This window comes from Neoarius graeffei, chromosome 14, assembly GCF_027579695.1.
Source record: "Neoarius graeffei isolate fNeoGra1 chromosome 14, fNeoGra1.pri, whole genome shotgun sequence".
Classification (NCBI taxonomy): Eukaryota; Metazoa; Chordata; class Actinopteri; order Siluriformes; family Ariidae; genus Neoarius; species Neoarius graeffei.
In genome coordinates, this window is record NC_083582.1 from 5,380,030 (window position 1) to 5,403,472 (window position 23,443).

Here is a 23,443-nt window from a genome sequence, read left to right on the forward strand (position 1 = left end):
AGAAAGGAATAGAGGAAAGCATGCTACCTATCTATTAACAATTGAGATCAAAACAAAATAGAACAATCAATTCAACACTGAGTGTCTACAGTGTACACAATTAAACAATTCCTGAGTTTAATTCACACTGCTTAATAAAGCTAATTCCTAAGACTAGTTTTTATGCCCAAAATGCCAGTCTCTTACTTCAGTATCTTACTCCCAGTGCAAGATTATAGAGACGTTCCGAAACTTTTGGAGTCCACAGGAGCACGTGAGTCGCTTCTGTAGAAAGCAGAGAATTCTTGGTCCGACATTTCATAGTTCGTGGGAAGAAAGTCTCTGATCAAACAATGTGCACAGCGCTTTAATTAGAAGGAATCCGGTCGCTTCTAACTATAAATGAACTGTTTTGGGCGGCAGTTTGTAACATTACTATAATAGACAAACAAAACCAGTTGTAACTTGACTGAGTTAAAATTTGCGCAATTCTGGGGTCTACTCTGGCCAATGGTGAACCAAAAGAAAAGCGCTAAATTCTGTTCTTGATAGAAAGACATCTTTTCTTGGGTTTTCTGGTGCAGGGTATCTCTTTGTGTCTGGATGGCTTGAGATCCACGACGAGAGAGAGAGAGCTGAGCGTTTCCGGGTCACTTATAGAGTCGGGGTGGAAGTGACGTCATGGAGGACGTGACGTAGGTGATCCCACCCAGGCGTGACATAGGTCAACGCGGAAGTGGGTTGATGGGATTTGTAGTTTCCAGACGGGACGATGGCTTTTGTACTTACACCACTTTAATTTAGTTAAATTAGCATAGCAGAATAATTTAAAAGGAATTAAAAATTCCACACTGCAAAATAATGTAACTTAACTTTATAATTTAGAACCATTAACTTCTAATCAAATGTATAAATAATTACAGATGCAAAATATACATTTGAAATATTTGTTTTATTTAAACTGTACCAGCATCAAATCCCTTCCAACAGGGCCAAGTAAATGCAAACTAATGAGACCCAATTGTCCCAGTCCTAGCACTCAACTTGTGCTACATTGTAGACTTGTAAACTTTGACATTGAGTATAAATCTACCCCAAGATAAAAGAACATGTCTCATCAAACGTGAGTCATGTATACAAGACCATACAGAACAAGTACGATACACAATTATTAATCTGATAAATCTGTTAACAAGGTTACTGAGCGACATAACTTCCGGTCTCGAAATAATCAGCAAATGCTTTTGTAACACTGCTCAATACTATGTGACAATTTACAAATACTGAATCTTAACATGTAACATGTTTAAGAAAAACCCAATAAAGTGCAAAGTTCAAGGTACATACGGTAAGAGTTGAGAATGAGTAACAGGAAGAGTAAATGAACATGGTGTTGGCTGGACAGAAGGGAACTTTTAGAGGTCAAAAATTCCAGATCCAACATTATCAGTTAACTTGTGGATTCACTGAAGGAGTTTGTTTTTGAGGGATCTGACCCTTGCAGAGAGGTCTGTACCAAGTTCCATGAAAACCTTCTGAACAGTTTCAAATGGATTCACTGGGGACCTGTGTTGCACACATTTTTTTTAACCACTTTTTGATTGCATGTCACAACTGGACCAACTTCTTTGTCCTTTAACCGCGCTAACAGCATGAACTTCGCTAGTCGTCTCTCATTCTGACGTTTGTCGGCCGGGACTTCGAACTTCAGCAATAGGTTCAGATTTCTTAGTAACCAAGCTGATGTTTCAGTGTTGTGCAAGTAGCGTAAGGGGCGCTGCCACATTTGGCATCCCCAGGGCAGTATTTGCTGTTGTATTACTCCTGGCTGTACTTCCACACCCTGTTGTTCTACTGAAGTGGGAAAAGTCCTTCAGTAAAGTAAGTGCTGAAACGGGTGACTGGACTTTGCTGAACTCGAATATCAGAAAGATTAACTCTGGATTTTACGGACTGAGGTTTATTGCGCCATCATCTTTCTGAAATGGAAGGACTCAGTGAACTCTGAACATATTCTTCTGCTTGGCTCTACTGCTATCAGAATGAGAAACACTTTAATTGCCAGGTATGTGGACACACAAGGAATTTGACTCCGGTTCACTTAGCTCTCATAGTACAAAACAGATAAAAAAGTGTGTACACAAAACAAACAAGCAAACAACAACAAAAATAGGTGCATAGTGCAAAGTAATCCAGGTAGGTCAAGTATGAAATGTATAAATAAATATAAAGTATACAGTGTGCACAGAATGACGGTATAAGTGTTCAGATATTTTACAAGTGATATTACTGATATATGAATCTGGATTTTAGCTGTTCATCACAGAAAGGATTTCCCTTTTGGTGCAATATGGTGCATAGTGCAAAGATGAATAGTAAATTTAAATAAGTAACAGTGAGCACAGAATGACAGTATGAGTGTGCAGATATTTTGCAAGTGATATTACTGAGGCCAAAAAAAAAAAAAATGTGTGTTTCCGGTTACGGAGATTTCAAAACTAGGGTAGGTAGGCATTTTTTTTTTAATTTTTTTTCAAGATGGCTGCCATAACTTATATTTAGACAGGAATAATTTCACAAAATATAATGAATTTCTTTGCCGGTCACCTGAGTTACCACCTTCTGATGAATCTGATGCAGCATGAGACACCTTTTAACATGAATTTTTCTGTAAATATAACAGCTCAATACACCATGAGAGAGAGAGAGCAGCCCCGCCCCTCTCTGCTCCCTGAGTGGAGCTCGTCGCCTTGGTAACGGTGCAGGGAAAAGACACAATATAACAAGCAAAGAGCGCTTTTTCTCAGAGTTCCCTCTCCTCGAACAACGCTGATTTACATGGAAACGAAAGACAAGGCAAGGCAAGTTTATTTATATAGCACATTTCATACACAATGGCAGTTCAATGTGCTTTACAGAAGTAAAAACAAAAACAGTAAACAATAGAGAAATAAAATTACATAAAATAATTTTATTTTTATTCTAAAACAATTAATTAAAAGAATTAAAAGAAAATAATAAGAATTAAACAATAGTAGAAATAAAAAAATAAAATGAAGTAGAAGTTCAAATAGGAGGAGAAAAAAGAAACCAGCAGAATAGAATAAAGAATAAAATAGAATAAAGTTAAAATTAAAGTAAATTTAAAACATGCAGAGGAAGTAAAGATTATAAAAAATGTAAAGAAGACAATATTAATTATTTAACAGAAAGCATCTGAGAACAGCTTGGTCTTTAACCTAGATTTGAAACTGCCAACAGCAGGAGCATTTTTAATGTCCTCTGGCAGTTGGTTCCAAAGCTGTACTGCATAGTAGCTAAAAGCTGCATACTTTGTTTTAACAACTGGTTTTAATAGTAAATTTTTCTGTTTTGATCTGGTAGATCTGATTGGGTTAGGCTGCTGCAACATATCAGAGAGGTAATTGGGCCCTGTACCATTTAGAGATTTGTATACCAGTAGCAATACTTTAAAGTCAATTCTGTAGCTTACTGGAAGCCAGTGAAGGGACCTTAGAATTGGAGTAATGTGCTCTGTTCTTTTTGTTCGTGTGAGAACCCTAGCTGCTGCATTTTGAACCAGCTGAAGTCGTTTGATGGTCTTTTTTGGCAGGCCTGTGAAAAGGCCATTGCAGTAATCAACCCTACTAGAGATGAAGGCATGTATTAGTTTTTCCAGATCATTTTTTGACATAAGTCCTCTTAGTTTGGAAATGTTTTTTAGGTGATAAAATGCCGTTTTAGTGATTGCTTTCATGTGACTGTCAAAGTTTAGCTCGCTGTCAATGAAAATACCAATATTTTTAACCATTTCTTTAGTTTTAATCCCTTTTGTGTCAAGAATAGTGGTAATCCTGAGTCTTTCATCTTTTTTTCCAAATAAAATTACTTCTGTTTTATCTGTGTTCAGCTGAAGAAAATTTTGTGACATCCAGCTATTGATTTTATTGATACACTGGTAGAGACATTCAAGGGGGGCATAATCATTAGGTGATAGAGCAAAATAAATTTGGGTGTCATCTGCATAGCAGTGATACAAAATTGAATTGTTATTGATAATTTGCCCAAGTGGGAGCATATAAAGGTTGAAAAGTAATGGTCCAAGAATCGACCCCTGGGGGACACCACAGGTCAAGGACATTGACATTAAGGAACAATTTCCCAGGGTAACAGAGAAGCTTCTAAGTATGAATTTAACCAATTGATAACTTTACCAGTCAATCCAACCCAGTGTTCAAGTCGATATAGCAGTATGTTGTGATCAACAGTATCAAAAGCTGCACTGAGGTCCAGTAATACCAGGACCGATGTTTTGCCTGCATCAGTATTAAGACGTATGTCATTTATAACCTTAATCAGCGCTGTTTCAGTGCTATGATTGGCACAAAATCCTGACTGAAAATTATCAAAACGGCTGTTTGCTATCAAGAAGGCAGTTAATTGATTGAAGACAATTTTTTCAAGGATTTTCCCAATGAATGGTAAATTTGATATTGGCCTGTAGTTATTTAATACTGAAGGATCCAGATTATTTTTTTTAAGAAGGGGCTTTACAACGGCTTTTTTTAGGGACACAGGAACAACGCCAGTCTCCAAGGATGTATTTATAATTTGAAGCACATCTGTAATTATAAGATGAAGAACAGACTTAAAAAAGTTGGTGGGCAGAATGTCCAATTCAGATGTTGAGGAACTGAGATTTCGTACAGTTTTTTCAAGAGTCTCATAATCAATTAAACAAAATTCTGACATTGTGTTGAAGTTATCTATCTGTGTCACTGGTGATTGCAGTTTTTCAATTTTTTGCAACTGAGATATATTATGAGAAATATTCTGCCGTATTTTATCAATTTTACCTTTGAAAAAGGATGCAAACTCATTGCATTTATTAACTGAGAGAAGTTCAGGTGCTAATTGTGGTGGGGGATTAGTTAGCTTCTCCACTGTTGAAAATAGCACATGGGCATTGTTCATATTCCTGCTGATGATGTTGGAGAAGAAAGACTGTCTTGCTTTACGAATTTCATAATTATAATTACAAAGCATCTCTTTATGGATTTGATAATGAATGTGAAGTTTAGATTTGCGCCATTTTCTTTCAGTCTTTCTACATTCTCTCTTTAGCAGTTTAACAGTCGGGTACTGCTTCCATGGTGCTTTCTGCTTATCATTGACTCTTTTGATTTTGAATGGAGCAATATCATCCATAATTTGGGTCATATTTAAATTAAAAATTTCCAGTAAATCATCTACAGAGTCTGACATTTTGGTTGAGTTCTGAGAGAGAGCTTGCTCAAAGAGAGCACATGTTTTGTCTTTTATGACTCCCCTACCTATAGTCGTTAAGCTGTTCTGAATGTGAGGAGACATAGAAACATCAAAGAAAACACAGAAATGATCGGATAAGGCCAGGTCAACAACAGTACTAGAAACAGTAAGACCCTTTGTGATGACAAGGTCAAGAGTATGACCACGAGAGTGGGTCGGCCCCTGTACATGTTGTACTAGGTTGAAGTTGTCAATAATTGCAAGTAGTTGGCATAAATGTTATCAGTATTATCTACATGCAAGTTAAAATCCCCAGATATAATAAGACAAATCAAACTCTAAGCAAATGACTGATAACAGTTCACCAAACTCTTCAAGAAAGACTTTGGCTGAATGTCTCGGAGGCCTATAAATAGTTAATAATGATATGTTAGGAGAGCATGTAACAAGTGCACATAAGTGTTCAAAGGACATAAAATCACCAAGTGAGGATTGTTTACATTGAAAAGAGACTTTGAATATATTTGCGATCCCTCCACCTTTCCCTTGTCGGGTAACATTCAAAAAATTTAAATTTGGGGGAGCTACTTCAATAAGGGTGGTAGCACTATTTGCTTGATCCAGCCAGGTTTCAGTTAGAAGCAAAAAATCAAGATTGTGTTTGCAAATAAGATCATTAATTAAAAATGACTTGTTTAAAAGTGATCTAACATTGAGAAGAGCTAGCTTTACAGAAAGTCTAGAAGTAATATCTGCTTGTGCACTCTGATGCTGTTTTAAAACAGGAAGGAGATTAGATTGGTTCACCCCCAGGGTTAAATGTGCTCTATGTTTTCTGTTTCTTATCAACACAGGAATAGAGAGTGGCATAGGCACATTGGGTCCCGGCTGGTTTTCAACACTACACCCATTTGCAGGGACCCAGAGTACATCAAACAAGACTTTCTAAATGTTCCATTTGGTTTGAGGGTGAAAGGATTGGAGATGACATGTATCTTTTGGATGGTGAAAAAGATTTGTAGCCAGCTGAAAGTCCTGGGCGAACTGGGTACACTGCTTGTCGCGACAAATTTGGGCTGGAAAAAGAGAGTGTAGCCATTGGGAGCAATTTTTTCATGCTATTTGGGAAATCCATGCGAGGGGAAGTGGAGTCATCTGTTTTTGAATGTTGGGAGTCTTGCAAGTCAGATGTCTGTGTGTCCTTGATGACGACTTGCAAAGATGATTGTTTAGGCTTTGTAACTATGTCAGTCTGCGACATCTTATCAACTGTTTTCCTCAGTGCTGGCTGAGAAAAGATTGCAAGTCTATAATGGTCTACTAAGACTTTGGCTCCAATCCAGCTGAGTTTAGTGCTATTTGGCTTGTAAAATTCTACGAAATGAAAGGAGCTATTCACAAAATTCTTTCACATTGAGTGCTACAAGGCTCCCATGAACACATTAATGTAATTTCTTTTGTCCCTAGTGTAAAAAATGTGGACAATAGAGCGAGTTAAAAACAAGTGACTTTTCTGATTTTGCAGTAAAAGCGCTGCCACGTTTATAATGGGAGTCTATGGGAGAGTGCGGCTGTCCTCTCCTTACTTTCAGGCTTCTCATTCAAAAACTGTAAGTCCTATCGCTCAGGTAGACACATTGTGTGAATCAAGACAAGTGTGACTACAACTTTTAAGGAAATTGTGTGTGTAGAGTGTAAATTGTGGCTGAAAACACAGTTTAAATGAGAAAGTTAGAGCTTTTTTTTTCAAGCTGCCTACACTCTAAACTCCTGAGCTCCACTGGTGTGTAACGCCATAGACACCCATTATAAAGTCTGAATTTCTCCAGATTTGCTCATGGTGTTTGATCTGGGACTGATCAAAAAGTATAGAACCTAGCAAAAAAGTTGAATGCCAGATCCACACAGGAGAATTTTGTCTCCATTTTAAAGTTTGAATCATGTCTCTAGGTGAAAGACAAAATAAGCGTTATCTCTGCTTCTGTTCCCTCCGATGTCTCCTCCGACGGCCCCAACACACTACTGCCTCCGCCAAGTGCGCGCGCACACACCGCATGTCGGGGCCGCGGATGAGTTACTCTCCCTTGATCAACGAAGTCGGCGGGGAATTTGTGGTTATTCTCGGTACAAACAGCGCGAATCACAACTTAAATGAGTGCAGTTCAGTTTGGCATTATTGTCAGTCCGTTAGATAAACATTTAATTTTATTAAAATCGAAAATTAATATTTAGAGCCTGTGGGCTACAAAAAAAATATTCTTTAAAGTAGCCGGCTGGACTTAATTGTGTAGTCGGCTGTATGGCCGGCAGCCGGTGTTCTGTAAAGTTATCCTACCTCTTGGATTTGTCCTACCAAGCCTACTGCGCATGCGCAAAATCCAGGAGGGTAGGAAAACCCGACAGACTCGTCTGCCGAGCCGTGCTGCTTGTCAGGAAAATCCTACCTCAAGCTTCCAGCTGTTTTGACGCTGTTTTTTTTTATATTACATTCAAATTGTTTGATTTACTCAACCAAATAAGCTATATTCAATAATTACAATGTAGGCATATTTGCAATTCAGAAACGTATAAAATACAGTATTTATAAACAAACGAAACGATGCCCCGTCATAACTTTGACTGCACAGTGCCCACTGCGTGACAGAATTAGCAAGTTCTCATACAGACCGTTTTATTATTCAAAACAAGTCATTACAAATTATTTGACTTGGCCAAAGACTCGACTAATATGCACAAAACATAAAAATCGGCAAATGCGTGAAATACTCACCGATTTTCTATCAGCCCAGCTGATCGGTAGGACAAAACTCGGTCCAAATTCCAAGATATGATGTCATGTGTTCTGGGCATGCGCAGTAGGCTTGGTAGGACAACTCCAAGAGGTTGATGGGTATGAATTTTCTACAAATAACGAGCCTCACACAATCTCTATAAAATCACACCACAAATATTATTTGTTCATCAAAACATCAGAAGTCTTTTGAAAAAGAAAGCACAAGTAGAAATGTTTTTAGATAACAGTAATGCTGACATTTTTGCTGTGACTGAAACAATGTTAGATGAAACCATTACTGATGATCTCGTGTTAATTAACAGTTATAATGTACTCAGACACGACCGTGGTTCAAGGCATGGAGGGGGTGTTGCACTGTACATCTGTAACAAAATCCGTTTTAAATCCCGTTTGGATCTTGTAATATCAGGCCTTGAGGCCATATGGGCAGAACTTATGCCACCCTCCCGTAAGAACATTTTAGTCTGTAGCATAGACATATAAACATAGACGCCGCCTTCTGCATAGAATCAAACGTCATCCTCGCCACCATATTGGATGTGGCAAAGTGGAGATTCTTCAACCGTCTCTGGTATAGTGTCTAGACAGTAGCCGAGAATAAAGATGCCTCATTCATGTGCTATGTTTAACTGTACCAACAGGTTTACCGTCCAAACGAGATCACATGGGATTACCTTTCACAGGTGAGACTGGAAAAATAGTTTTCATTGTATTTGGTCATTATAACGTAATTTTACGAACAGATTTTTCTGACTTTGTGGCTAATATGAAGTCTTGCGCGTAATAGCCGCTCAGTAAAACCTGTCTCCAAACAACGAAGTATTTCCTTCGTAACTACTCTGATTGTTGTTAGTTGCTTAGCTAACTTTTCACATACTATGTAGGTTTCCCAAAAATAAAGAGATGAAAAAGCAGTGGGAGACAGCTGTGCGACAGGAAGGGTTTTCTGCTACTCCGTCATCCATGCTCTGCAGTGAACACTTCAGAATGGAGGATTTTGACAGAACAGGTCAGACAGTCAGGATCAGAGAGGGAGCTGTTCCTTCAGTCTTCAGTTTCCCAGCTCATCTCCACCAGGTAGGTGTATAGTTATAAGCAGTGAGAATTAGATAATACAGTGTCACACTATGATGAACGTTTTTGAACGTATGATGAATGTTTTTAACCTTTCTGAATGTGAAGGAATCAGTGATGTATTTTGTTTTGGTATGACGTTAGAACCTGGCTGAACTCAGTTTGGCGGTCATTCAGCTCACTTTATTCAACGAGAGTAGGTCTGTGTGGTGACTCAATAAATAAAACAGTACATTTTTATTTTCATTCACTATTTCCAGTTTTTCCACTATTTCCATCATTTATGATATTCAGTCTTGTAGGTTGGTTATTGTGGCCTCAGGTTTTGGTAGCTTGCTACGGTATGCTGACTGATTAGCTTACCTGAGCTATCTATCGTGTATCTGTCACTAGTTTGCAGTGTACAGGGTATTTCACACACTATTTATAACCATCACATTAAAAGTTATATATGTTGTTTTGATGCCTGTTTGTTTCCCAAATATATACGTGTGTGTGTTAATGGGTGAATAAAAGGCATTGAGTTAAATATTATTGTAGAAAGGGGCTTTATGAAGTTCAGTCCATTTACTTGCATTGGTTTACAGGGAAGATTTGCCACATCCAATATGGCGGACACTCTGATGTATCCCAGCAACGGGCCACCCAACTCAATGCGGCATCTATGTTTATATGTCTATGGTCTGTAGCATGTACCGCCCTCCATTTGACGACCACAGTTTCTCATTCTCATCTCCTCTCATTATCTCTAGCTGCTTTATCCTGTTCCACAGGGTAGCAGGCAAGCTGGCGCCTATCCCAGCTGACTAAGGGCAAAAGGCGGGGTACAACCTGGACAAGTTGCCAGGTCATCACAGGGCTGACACATAGACACAGACAACCATTCACACTCACACCCATGGTCAATTTAGAGTCACCAGTTAACCTAACCTGCATGTCTTTGGACTGTGGGGGAAACCGGAGCACCCGGAGGAAACCCAAGTGGACACGGGGAGAACATGCAAACTCCACACAGAAAGGCCCTCACCAGTCACAGGGCTCGAACCCGGACCTTCTTGCTGTGAGGCGACAGTGCTAATCATTACACCACCATGCCGCCCCACGACCAGAATTTCTTTAATAAATTTGATGAATGTAGAAAGAAAGAAAGAAAGAAAGAAAGAAAGAAAGAAAGAAAGAAAGAAAGCACAACTTTATTCATCACACACTTGTGAAATTTCCTCTCTGCATTTAAACCATCTGAAGCAGTGAACACACACATGCACACACACATGAGCAATGACCACACACACATACCCAGAGCAGTGGGCAGCTATGCTAACAGTGCCTGGGGAGCAGTTGGGAGTTCGGTGCCTCGCTCAAGGGCACTTCAGCCCAAGGCCGTCCCATATTAACCTAACCGCATGTCTTTGAACTGTGGGGAAAACCAGAGGACCCAGAGGAAACCCACGCAGAGACGGGGAGAACATGCAAACTTCACACAGAAAGGCCTCCACCGGCCGCTGGGCTCAAACCCAGAACCTTCTTGCTGTGAGGCGACCGTACTAACCACTTACACCTATGGACAAAGTATGTGATGAGCACAAGGAGATCATAATTATGGGGGATTTAAACTGTGACTCATTGATTACTGACAACTTAGGTTCTATAGGCAAATTTAGATTCTCCTGCATGCTGTATCAACTCGAAAATATCATAACTTCACCAACAAGAATCAATCTTTTGATCAGGCAACCCTAAAGAGATGGATGACTGACTGTGCTGCATGATCTTTTTTGACTTTGCGACACAGATATATCTGTGTCGCAAAGTCAAAAAAGATCATGCAGCACAGTTAGTCATCCAAGGGTCTGAAGAGGGACAGGTTGGACTGCGGAAAGCCATTCGGAACTTACTTCCAAGTAAGACACCGAACACCATCAATTGTATTCAGCATGATGATCAGAATATTACTGACACGGTAGGAATAACGGAATGCTTGAATACGTTTTTCCACAAAGTCAAAGATGATTTGTATAAATCCATCTCAAATACTGTTCCCTACTTCAGCCCTTTTCAGTTTATCAACAATGCCGACAGCACTTTCTCTTTTACTCCAATCACTGAGGAGTCTGTCATAAGTCTATTGTCCAGACTTAAAGTTAAAAAAGCAACTGGACTAGATACTATTGACAACAAGCTCTTGAAAGTAGGTGCACATATTCTTGGCCCTCCCCTCAACAAACTGTTCAACTGCTCGCTGAGTACTGGAGAGTTCCCGATAAAATGGAAACAATCAAAAATCATGCCTATCCACAAAAAAGGGGACAAGACAAACCTGAACAATTACAGTCCGGTGTCCCTTCTATCGGGTGTATCAAAGATTCTTGAAAGGGTAGTGCACAACCAACTGTATGAATACCTTAGCCATCACAGGCTATTAACACCTTCTCAGTCTGGATTTAGAAAACTATATTCATGCAAGACTGCTTTACACACTGTGGTGGAAGACTGGATTCAATCCATCAATAAGAAGGAGCTAACTGGTGTAGTATTTTGTGATCTATCAAGAGCTTTTGATATGCTAGATTACGATATACTGCTGCTAAAACTGAAATGCTATGGCATGGATGACTTGGCTTGTGACTGGTTTAAGTCTTATTTGACTGGTATGATACGTATCCCCTTGGATACTCACCAGTATGCGATACGCTCCAGCCCGATCGAGGACAGTCCCTGGCACGTCGGGGATCCGGACCACCATGCCCACCTCCATCGCCGAGCACTGATGCTGGAGGTCCCCTGGTTCCCCGCAGCGCCAGCATACTGGCCCAGACTCTCCCTTTGCAATGGTGTTCTGGACACCACTCACCTGAGGGAGAGAAGACACAGACAAGGAAGTAGGAAACAGGAGGGCACCGCAGGTGCGGCTGGCCGGCTGGGGTGGAGCCAGCCCCCGCCTCCATGGTGGGGGAATGGGGCGAGGACGGGGAGCAGAGGGAGAGAGAGAAAAGAGACATGCTGTCCTGCCATCGGGATGGCCGCCATATGGTCCTCCACCAGCTCGATCACCTGATCCAGCAACGCCGGGCGATGGCACTGGACCCACTCCACTGTTCCTTCTGGAAGTCGGGCGACGAATTGTTCCAGCGCCACCAGGTCGATGATTCCCTCGGTGTCGCGGTTATCAGCCCTCAGCCGCCACCGGCAGGCGTCCCGGAGTTGCTGGTCAAACGCGAATGGCCAGCCGACCTCCTCCAGGCGCAGCACGCAGAAGCGCTGCCGTTGCTGCTCTGGAGTGCGACCAACACATTGGAGGACGGCCCTGCGGAGGTCCGTGTAGGCCAGCCGGTAGGCCAGTGAGGAAGGCTTCTGGGTCATCATGCAGACCCATCTTCGTTAGGGTGAGGTGGGGAGGGTCCGCGGCGGTGGTGGTCGTGGACCCCGCTGACGCGAGCAGGTGCCAGAACGCCTGGCAATCTTCTGGCTGAGCCAGCACCAGGGCTTCAAACCGTTGTTCCTGCACCTTCCAGAGGGTGATCAGGGCCTGGTGCTGGCTCTGTTGGGCCGTGGCGAGGGCATGGACCAGGTCCTTGAAGGGGGAGGACTCCATTGGGCTGTCTCCTTCTGCGCTCTGTCCCGGGTTTCAGCACCACTGTAGAATCAGAGCAGGTGGGTGGAGCACAGAAGTACGGCAGGCCAGAACTGAGTTCTCACGAATGTTTTATTTTGTATGTACATATAGCTTTTCAGCTTACTCTCTCATACACACACACATGCATTCAGGTCAGGAGAGAGCTCCCTTTCTCTGCTCTCTCTCTCTCCTTTTATGGGGCACGGTCACTGGAGGAGACACACAAAAAACAGCTAAATTCACATCAGGTGCAGTGATACTACCACTTACCTTCCCTGACTCCACCCTCCATTCACAGACCGACGCTTGACCATGCCCCCGCTGCCACAGTTACGTATCAAAGTTTGGTGGCCAGGTATAGATAAGCAAGTTGAAATATTCTGCAAAAGCTGTCATGGCTGTCAGTTAGTCTCACAAGAAACTATACCTGAGCCTATGATGAGAACAGACTTACCATCGGGTCCTTGGCAAGACTTAACTGCTGATCTTTTAGGGCCTTTGCTGTCAGGAGAATTCATTTTCGTTGTAGTTGACTATTACAGTCGATTCTTTGAAATTGAAATTACAAAGTCGGCTACTGCAGACAAAATGATTTCTTGCTTGACAAAGATTTTTTGCGACACATGGGTTACCTTTGAGTCTACAAACTGATAATGGTCCTCAGTTTGTAAGCAAAGAATTTGAAGATGATCTTGTAGAAAATGTTATCATGCACAGGAAAACAACACCTTTTTGGCTGCAGGCCAATGGTGAAGTTGAACGGCAGAATTGTTCTATCATGAAATGCATTCGTATTGCTCAAAGTCAGAAGCATGACTGGAGGGCCGACCTTCAGAACTATTTGATAATGTACCATAATACATGACACAGCACAACTAGAATCAGTCCGGCTGAGCTGCTGTACAATAGGCTGTTTCAGACAAAGTTGCCACAGTTAAATAGCATTGTTGTTGATGATCTCGAACTCAGAGACCGTGACTCTGAGATAAAAGAAAAGGGAAAGATGTATGCTGATAAGAAATGCAGCACATCCATAGCTGACATTCAAGCTGGCAACAAAGTTTTGGTACAGCAAGACAAAGTTAACAAGTTTCCACTGTTTTCAGTCCAACTACACTTCTTGTACAAAAGAAGGATGGTAACAGTGATGTTGTTCAGTCAGATCAGGGTGTAACTTACAAGAGGAATGTTACTCATGTAAAGAAGTTTGTTGAACCCAATACTGTTGTAGAAGAAAGTGAAGAGTCAAAGTTGATGCAAGGTTCTAGTCAAAACTGTGTATCTTCTAGTAAGTATAATTGTAGCAATGATTCTGTATCTACTTCTGGTCAAAACAACTGTGGTCAAGACTCTGGTCAGATTGACAACAGTCAAAATGATGCTTGTCACAGTGATCAAAGGAAAGGTAATACAGCTGGATCTGATTTGAGGCATCCAGTCAGGACAAGGAGAAAACCAGCAAAGTTTGGAGATTTTGTTAAGACATAATGTGACACTGATGTATTGTTCTGCTTAAGGGGTAAATAAATTATGACACGTGAGCATCATTGTATAAGTTTATGTTCAGTTTAAGGACTAGTCACTGTTATGTTAATACCATTATGGTTCACTATGTAAAACCTTAATCATCATCTTTAGGCATACCTTCATATTCAAAACAAAGAAAAAGGACATTTGGCACTGGAATCCAGCAATGAAATGTTGTACCAGAGACCAGAAACTGATCCAGTCCTGTATCAAATGGAGAAGATTGTAACTGGGTTTGGAAATGAGTTTTAGGAATTGTAACTTACGTAGGCAGCTTCATCATCCAAGATGCTACAATACACCACCATGCATGTCTGTCTCGCATCAGGCTCTCTATCTTAGCAACACTATCAAGTTCAGTGTCTCTGTAAAGCATGTCAAGGAATGTAAAGTGGGGACACCCACGTCCTCGCTTTCCATGCTTTGGGTCCCAGAACAGCAACTTGTGCACCAGTATGTTGTCATGTTGTCTATTGTGGCCTGCGAGCTTCCTCGTCCTCTCTTGGATTTTGGTGATATCTCTGGGTATGTTTCCAGAGACTATTTTGTATTAATTCAGGATCAAAGGTAGACAAAGTCCTGTACTCTCTCCAGCTCTTGAACACTCTGTGCTCTTAGAATTTGTAAATCATTTGGGTGGGTGTTGACTCCCATGTATTTGGTCTTTGACTCGTTGAGGTGAAGCCTGATGGAGTTTGTTGCCTCTTCAAGATGAAACATCAGAGTTTCCATCTCCTGCACTGTGTCCATCAGCAAAATCCGCATCTGTGACTTTTTCAGCAGGGTACCAGGAACTGTGTCGAGGTTGAAGGGTGAAGAGATTTGATTGTATTTTCTTTTTGTTAGGCTTGGTAATGTTTTATATTTCATCTCATTGTTTTTTCTGTGAAAGTCAGGTTTTTGATCTGTATTTTTTCCAGTATTTTGTAAGTGCTTGTTACAATTTTTTTTTTTTAATTGATCATCACCGAGGCTGAGAAGTGTGATTCCCCTATAATTGGAGCACACTCTCCGGTCCCCTTTCTTAAAAAGAGGGACCACCACCCTAGTCTGCCACTCCAGAGGCACTGTCCCCGACCACCACGCGATGTTGCAGAGGCGTGTCAACTAAGACAGCCCCACAACATCCAGAGACTTGAGATACTCAGGGCGGATCTCATCCACCCCCAGTGCCTTGCCACCAAGGAGCTTGCAAACCACCTCAGTGACTTCGGCTTGGGTAATGGACGAGTCCACCTCTGAGTCATCAGCCTCAGTCTCCTCAATGGAAGACATGGTGGTGGGATTGAGGAGATCCTCAAAGTATTCCTTCCACAGCCCGACATTGTCCCCAGTCGAGGTCAACAGCTCCCCACCCGCACTGTAAACAATGTTGGCAGAGTACTGCTTCCCCCTCCTGAGGCGCCGGATGGTTTGCCAGAATTTCTTCGAGGCCGACCGATAATCCTTCTCCATGGCCTCCCCCAACTCCTCCCAGTTCTGAGTTTTTGCTTCCGCAACTGCCCGAGCTGCGGCACGCCTGGCCTGCCGATACCTGTCAGCTGCCTCAGGAGTCCTGGAGGTCAACATGGCCTGATAGGACTCCTTCTTCAGCTTGACAGCATCCCTTACTTCTGGTGTCCACCACCGGGTTTGGGGATTGCCACCATGACAGGCACCGGAGATCTTGCGGCCACAGCTCCGAACAGCTGCATCCACAATGGAGGTAGAGAACATGGTCCACTCAGACTCAATGTCCCCTGCCTCCCTCAGAAGCTGGGAAAAGCTCTCCCGGAGGTGGGAGTTAAAGACCCCCCCGACAGAGTGCTTGGCTAGACGTTCCCAGCAGACCCTCAGTTTGGGCCTGCCAGGTCTGTCCGGCTTCCTCTTCCGCCAGCGGATCCAACTCACCACCAGGTGGTGATCAGTTGACAGCTCAGCCCCTCTCTTCACCCGAGTGTCCAAGACATAGGGCCGGAGATCAGATGAAACAACAACAAAGTCTATCATCGACCTCTGACCTAAGGTGTCCTGGTGCCACGTGCACTTATGGACACCCCTATGCTCGAACATGGTGTTTGTTATGGACAAACCGTGACTAGCACAGAAGTCCAATAACAAAACACCACTCGGGTTCAGATCAGGGAGGCCGTTCCTCCCAACCACGCCCCTCCAGGTGTCACTGTCGTCGCCCACGTGAGCATTGAAGTCCCCCAGTAGCACAATGGAGTCCCCAGTCTGAGCACCCCTCAGTACCTCTCCCAGGGACTCCAAGAAGGCCGGATACTCTATACTGCTATTCGGCCCGTAGGCACAAACAACAGCAAGAGCCCTCTCCCCAATCCGAAGGCACAGAGAGGCGACCCTGTTGTTCACTGGGATAAACTCCAACACATGGCGGCTGAGCTGGGGTGCTATAAGCAAGCCCACACCAGCCCGCTGCCGCTCACCATGGGCGACTCCAGAGAAGTGGAGAGTCCAGCCCTTCTCGAGGAGCTGGGTTCCAGAGCCCAAGCTGTGCATGGAGGTGAGCCCAACTATCTCTAGCCGGTACCTCTCAACCTCCCGCACAAGCTCAGGCTCTTTTCCCCCCAGCGAAGTGACATTCCATGTCCCAACAGCTAGCCGCTGTGTCCGGGGATCAGGTCGTCGAGGCCCCTGCCTTCGACTGCCACCCAATCCACACTGCACCAGCCCCCTACTGCTACCTCTGTGGGTGGTGAGCCCACAGGAGGTCAGGCCCACGTCACCGCTTCGGGCTGAGCCCGGCCAGGCCCCATGGGCAAAGCCCTGGCCACCAAGCGCTCGCATACGAGCCCCAACCCTGGGCCTAGCTCCAGGGTGGGGCCCCGGCTGCGCCATACCGGGCGACGTGACAGTCCTCGCTTGTTTCTCCATAGGGTTTTGGTGAACTGCTCTTGGTCTGGCCTGTCACCTAGGACCTGTCTGCCTTGGGAAACCCTGACAGGGACGTAATGCCCCCGACAACATAGCTCCTAGGATCATTCAAGCACACAAACCCCTCCACCACAATAAGGTGGCAGTTCTAGGAGGGGAAACCCAGGGAAGGTTTACTCCAGGGTACTGGAGAGGAGAATTCGACCAATAGTCGAACCTCGGATCCAGGAGGAACAATGTGGTTTTCGTCCTGGTCGCGGAACACTGGACCAGCTCTATACCCTTCATAGGGTGCTCGAGGGTTCATGGGAGTTTGCCCAACCAGTCCACACACTGCATGAAAAGTGGGATTTCCGTCCCTGTAAACGCCTGCAAATCCTCGCAATTTTCAGCAATTAACAGCAGTTAACGGCCTGCGGCATCTGCGTTTGCAGGCTGGAAATTTTTCGGGAGTGTACCACTGATGTAGGACTACTCGCGGGGTAGCCTATTTGCATATGAATAGCAGCGAAACCGCTGCATGAATGGGTAGCCTATTTGCATATGAATAGCAGCTAAACCGCGTGTGGTCCGAGAATTGCCTGGCTTGCCTTGAATTTCCTCACTCAGTATTGGATGAAAACACTACTTTTAAACCAAAGAAATCACTCGTGATTGGTTGGCAGATGCCACTAGGCCTAGGCTACTGGTCACCCTGGGTCATCATAACCACAACATATATATATATAGCTGTTGTGGCTATGATTAGCTATGATGCTGTATATTCATGTCATTGTTATCCTATCAATGACACACATTTATTGAGGAAGGAAAATTTGCAAGGAATGTTGTATCAAAAAAGAGCTTTCTCTAGTGCAAGAGAGATGTGCAGGATACAAAACTAAACAAAAGCAAATAAGCGCCGTATTTTAGTCCTACAGCTTCGTGAAGTGCATGCTTGCGGTCTCTGTGCTGTGGGGAGCAGGTGGCATCGGACTGACATGCAGTCGTCTGTGGTGGGTTGCCCTGTACTTCGGATCTGCCTCAAGCCTTGATTGCAGTGTAGCACAGAGTTCGCTGAGCTCCGGGTTACGGGACGGCGGAGGCTTAACGATCCACCCAGACACCCCATCCACCACCCCATCTTCCTCATCCGACATCAGGTCTACGGTAGCACACTGCCATACATCCATCTCGTCCATAGCAAGGACACCTCGTCTCGCGTCAAACAGCTGTAAAAACAATCGATAAAGAGAATAAGTACTGAGCAATGCACTGCGTATGGACACAACACATGAAAAACACTGAAAAAAAAAGTCACATTGACCAAAACTGAAAAATCTTACCCTCTTTCTTCTGGAGTGACTACGAGCCGACTTCTTCATTGCTTCCGCCTGCAACGAAAGATCAGGCTGCTGGTACCTGTAGCTCCTGCGTAAGGTTTTGTAATATGTCTTGCAGGCAACTAGAAAAACAAATGAGAGTACAATTAACAACGTAGCAGTAGGCTAAGCTTAATAAGGGAAAGGAAGAAGGGAAGTGTAGACAGCAGAGAAAGGACAGTATAGGCTACCATAATATTTAGTGAAATAAGTTGTTACTTACACACAATGTTGTCTTTGTCAGCATCATGAAGATTTGGATTTGTCGACAAAGCCTGCACTAAATAGCTTGTCACGGCTTTGTTATGAGGCGAAGTTAGTCTGTGAAAACAAGATGGCTACAGTTAGGATCAGGCTAGGATCTGCATCTATTAACATATCTCATACAGAATGAAAGCATATTCTTTAAATCTTACCCTTGCGCCGGCTCGTATCGCCTAGTGTTTGTCTCCGAGTTGTGAAGACAGCATACTGTTTCCTGTGAAAAGAACAAAACAATGTTTTTAAGTCACTTGTCCCTCATAGCTAGCTACTGGCTACTTTTAGGTCTTAGTAGACCATTACAGACTTGCAATCTTTTCTCAGCCAGCATTGAGGAAAACAGTTGATAAGATGTCACAGACTGACATAGTTAAAAAAAACAATACCTCTGCAAAGCCAAAACAATCATCTTTGCAAGTCGTCATCAAGGACACACAGACATCTGACCTGCCAGACTGCCAAGATTCAAAGACAGACTGCCAAAAATCAGAGACAAACTGCCATACAAAGAACTCACCAATTTCTCGCTCTTCTGACTTCACTGCGCCATCTCCATCTCCCACACGCATGGATTTCCCTAATAGTATGCAAAGATTGCTCCAAATGGCTACACTCTCTTTTTCCAGCCCAAATCTGTCACGACAAGCAGTGTACCCAGTTCATCAAAACTGTGTTCGCCCAGGACTTTCAGCTGGCTCACCATCTAAAAGATACATGTCATCTCCAATCCTTTCACCATCAAACCAAATGGAACATTTAGAAAGTCTTGTTTGATGTACTCTGGGTCCCTGCAAATGGGTGTAGTTTTGAAAATCAGCTGGGACCCAATATGCCTATGCCATTCTCTATTCCTGTGTTGATAAGAAATAGAAAACATAGAGCACATTTAACCCAGGGGGTAAACCAATCTAATCTCCTTCCTGTTTTAAAACAATATCAGAGTGCACAAGCAGATATTACTTCTAGACTTTCTGTAAAGCTAGCTCTTCTGAACGTTAGATCACTTTTAAACAAGTTATTTTTAATTAATGATCTTATCTGCAAACACAATCTTGATTTTTTGCTTCTAACTGAAACTTGGCTGGATCAAGCAAATAGTTCTACCACCCTTATTGAAGCAGCTCCCCCAAATTTTAATTTTTTGAATGTTACCCGACAAGGGAAAGGTGGAGGGATCGCAAATATATTCAAAGTCTCTTTTCAATGTAAACAATCCTCACTTGGTGATTTTACATCCTTTGAACACTTATGTGCACTTGTTACATGCTCTCCTAACATATTATTATTAACTATTTATAGGCCTCCGAGACATTCAGCCAAAGTCTTTCTTGAAGAGTTTGGTGAACTGTTGTCAGTCATTTGCTTAGAGTTTGATTGTCTTATTATATCTGGGGATTTTAACTTGCATGTAGATAATACTGAAAACACATGCCAAAGAACTTGCACTTACTGACAACTTCAACCTAGTACAACATGTACAGGGGCCGACCCACTCTCATGGTCATACCCTTGACCTCGTCATCACAAAGGGTCTTACTGTTTACTGTTGTTGACCTGGCCTTATCTGATCATTTTTGTGTTTTCTCTGATGTTTCTATGTCTCCTCACATTCAGAATAGCTCGACTATGGGTAGGAGAGTCATAAAAGACAAAACATGTGCTCTCTTTGAGCAAGCTCTCTCTCAGAACTCAACCAAAATGTCAGACTCTGTAGATGATTTACTGGAAATTTTTAATTTAAATATGACCCAAATTATGGATGATATTGCTCCATTCAAAATCAAAAGAGTCAATGATAAGCAGAAAGCACCATGGAAGCAGTACCCGGCTGTTAAACTGCTAAAGAGAGAATGTAGAAAGACTGAAAGAAAATGGCGCAAATCTAAACTTCACATCCATTATCAAATCCATAAAGAAATGCTTTGTAATTATAATTATGAAATTTGTAAAGCAAGACAGTCTTTCTTCTCCAACATCATAAACAGGAATATGAACAATGCCTGTGTGCTATTTTCAACAGTAGAGAAGCTAACTAATCCCCCACCACAATTAGCACCTGAACTTCTCTCAGTTAATAAATGCAATGAGTTTGCATCCTTCTTCAAAGGTAAAATTGATAAAATACGGCAGAATATTGCTCATAATATATCTCAGTTGCAAAAAATTGAAAAACTGCAATCACCAATGACACAGATAGATAACTTCAACACAATGTCAGAATTTTGTTTAATTGATTATGAGACTCTTGAAAAAACTGTACAAAATCTCAGTTCCTCAACATCTGAATTGGACATTCTGCCCACCAACTTTTTTAAGTCTGTTCTTCATCTTATAATTACAGATGTGCTTCAAATTATAAATACATCCCTAGAGACTGGCGTTGTTCCTGTGTCCCTGAAAAAAGCCATTGTAAAGCCCCTACTAAAAAAAATAATCTGTATCCTTCAGTATTAAATAACTACAGGCCAATATCAAATTTACCATTCATCGGGAAAATCCTTGAAAAAATTGTCTTCAATCAATTAACTGCCTTATTGATATCAAACATCCGTTTTGATAATTTTCAGTCAGGATTTCATGCCAATCACAGCACTGAAACAGCGCTGATTAAAGTTATAAATGACATACGTCTTAATACTGATGCAGGCAAAACATCGGTCCTGGTATTACTGGACCTCAGTGCAGCTTTTGATACTGTTGATCACAACATACTGCTATATCGACTTGAACACTGGGTTGGATTGACTGGTAAAGTTATCAATTGGTTAAATTCATACTTAGAAGCTTCTCTGTTACCCTGGGAAATTGTTCCTCAACGTCAATGTCCTTGACCTGTGGTGTCCCCCAGGGGTCGATTCTTGGACCATTACTTTTCAACCTTTATATGCTCCCACTTGGGCAAATTATCAATAGCAATTCAATTTTGTATCACTGCTATGCAGATAACACCCAAATTTATTTTGCTTTATCACCTAATGATTATGCCCCCCTTGAATGTCTCTACCAGTGTATCCATCAAATCAACAACTGGATGTCACAAAATTTTCTTCAGCTGAACACAGATAAAACAGAAGTAATTCTATTTGGAAAAAAGATGAAAGACTCAGGATTACCACTATTCTTGACACAAAAGGGATTAAAACTAAAGAAATGGTTAAAAATCTTGGTGTTTTCATTGACAGCGAGCTAAACTTTGACAGTCACATGAAAGCAATCACTAAAACGGCATTTTATCACCTAAAAAACATTTCCAAACTAAGAGGACTTATGTCAAAAAATGATCTGGAAAAACTGATACATGCCTTCATCTCTAGTAGGGTTGATTACTGCAATGGCCTTTTCACAGGCCTGCCAAAAAAGACCATCAAACGACTTCAGCTGGTTCAAAATGCAGCGGCTAGGGTTCTCACACGAACAAAAAGAACAGAGCACATTACTCTAATTCTAAGGTCCCTTCACTGGCTTCCAGTAAGCTACAGAATTGACTTTAAAGCATTGCTGCTGGTGTACAAATCTCTAAATGGTACAGGGCCCAATTACCTCTCTGATATGTTATAGCGACCTAACCCAATCAGATCTACCAGATCGCAACAGAAAAATTTACTATTAAAACCTGTTGTTAAAACAAAGTATGGTGAAGCAGCTTTTAGCTACTATGCAGTGCAGCTATGGAACCAACTGCCAGAGGACATTAAAAATGCTCCTGCTGTTGGCAGCTTCAAATCTAGGTTAAAGACCAAGCTGTTTTCAGATGCTTTCTGTTAAATAATTAATATTGTCTTCTTTACATGTTTTATAATCTGTACTTTTACAGTCTCTGCATGTTTCAAAATTTACTTAACTTTTATTCTATTTTATTCTGCTGTTTTTTTTTTCTTTTTTTTTCTCCCCCTATTTGAACTTCTACTTCATTTTATTATTTTATTTCTACTATTGTTTAATTCTTATTATATTTCTTCCCATTTATTTTATGTAATTTTATTCTCTATTGTTTACTGTTTTGCTTTTACTTCTGTAAAGCACATTGAACTGCCACTGTGTATGAAATGTGCTATATAAATAAACTTGCCTTGCCTTGCCTTTTAGCTTGGGCTAGCTGCTATGTTTACTTTTAGGCTATTTAGCTTAGCTAGCAGACACCGGACAAATTCTTACTGCAATCATGGGACTCTGCACCCGTCTTTTCTTCCTGGAGTTTGCGTTTTCCCCAAAGTTACGTCCCTCCAAAGCAGTCAATCTGTCTTCCACAGTGTTGAATCTGTCGTCCATAGAGTTGAATCTGTCGGTTATGAACGTAGTCAGCTCTGCAATCTGACGAGACAACTCACTGAGAGCAGACAGCAGTTTTTTCTTGTCAGTCTGCGGACTTCCCGACACAGGTCCATCGCGTCCAGACACAGGAGTCGACGGAGAGTAGAACGCGAGGCGCCGTCCAGCCATTGAAGATCACCAAGCAGCAAAAATCCCAGAAACCAAGAGAAAGTTCCGGAGCCCATGAAAACTACCTGGTAAGCTACACCTGTTTATACTGTATGAGCCACGCCCATGACTGCCTGGTCCTGGTCCAATCACATGCGAGGTTATTGTTATACATGCTCGCATGTTTGTGATATAAACCATTTTGGATATTTTTGAATATAGAAGTATGAAGTTCCTGCTTACTGACTGAATTAAACAATTCAATTAGTA

General features: G+C 42.2%; 1 protein-coding gene across 1 annotated transcript; it reads right to left on the bottom strand.

Moving 5' to 3' along the window:
* Positions 1-18,046: 18,046 nt before the first annotated feature.
* Positions 18,047-23,194, bottom strand: LOC132898659 (uncharacterized protein C14orf93-like). Its single transcript, XM_060940374.1, has 3 exons — positions 22,972-23,194; positions 18,458-18,576; positions 18,047-18,343 (listed from the first exon to the last, which is right to left on the bottom strand). The coding sequence occupies exons 1-3, from the start codon at positions 23,192-23,194 to the stop codon at positions 18,047-18,049; spliced, it is 639 nt and encodes a 212-aa protein (XP_060796357.1).
* Between the last annotated feature and the right edge of the window lie 249 nt (positions 23,195-23,443).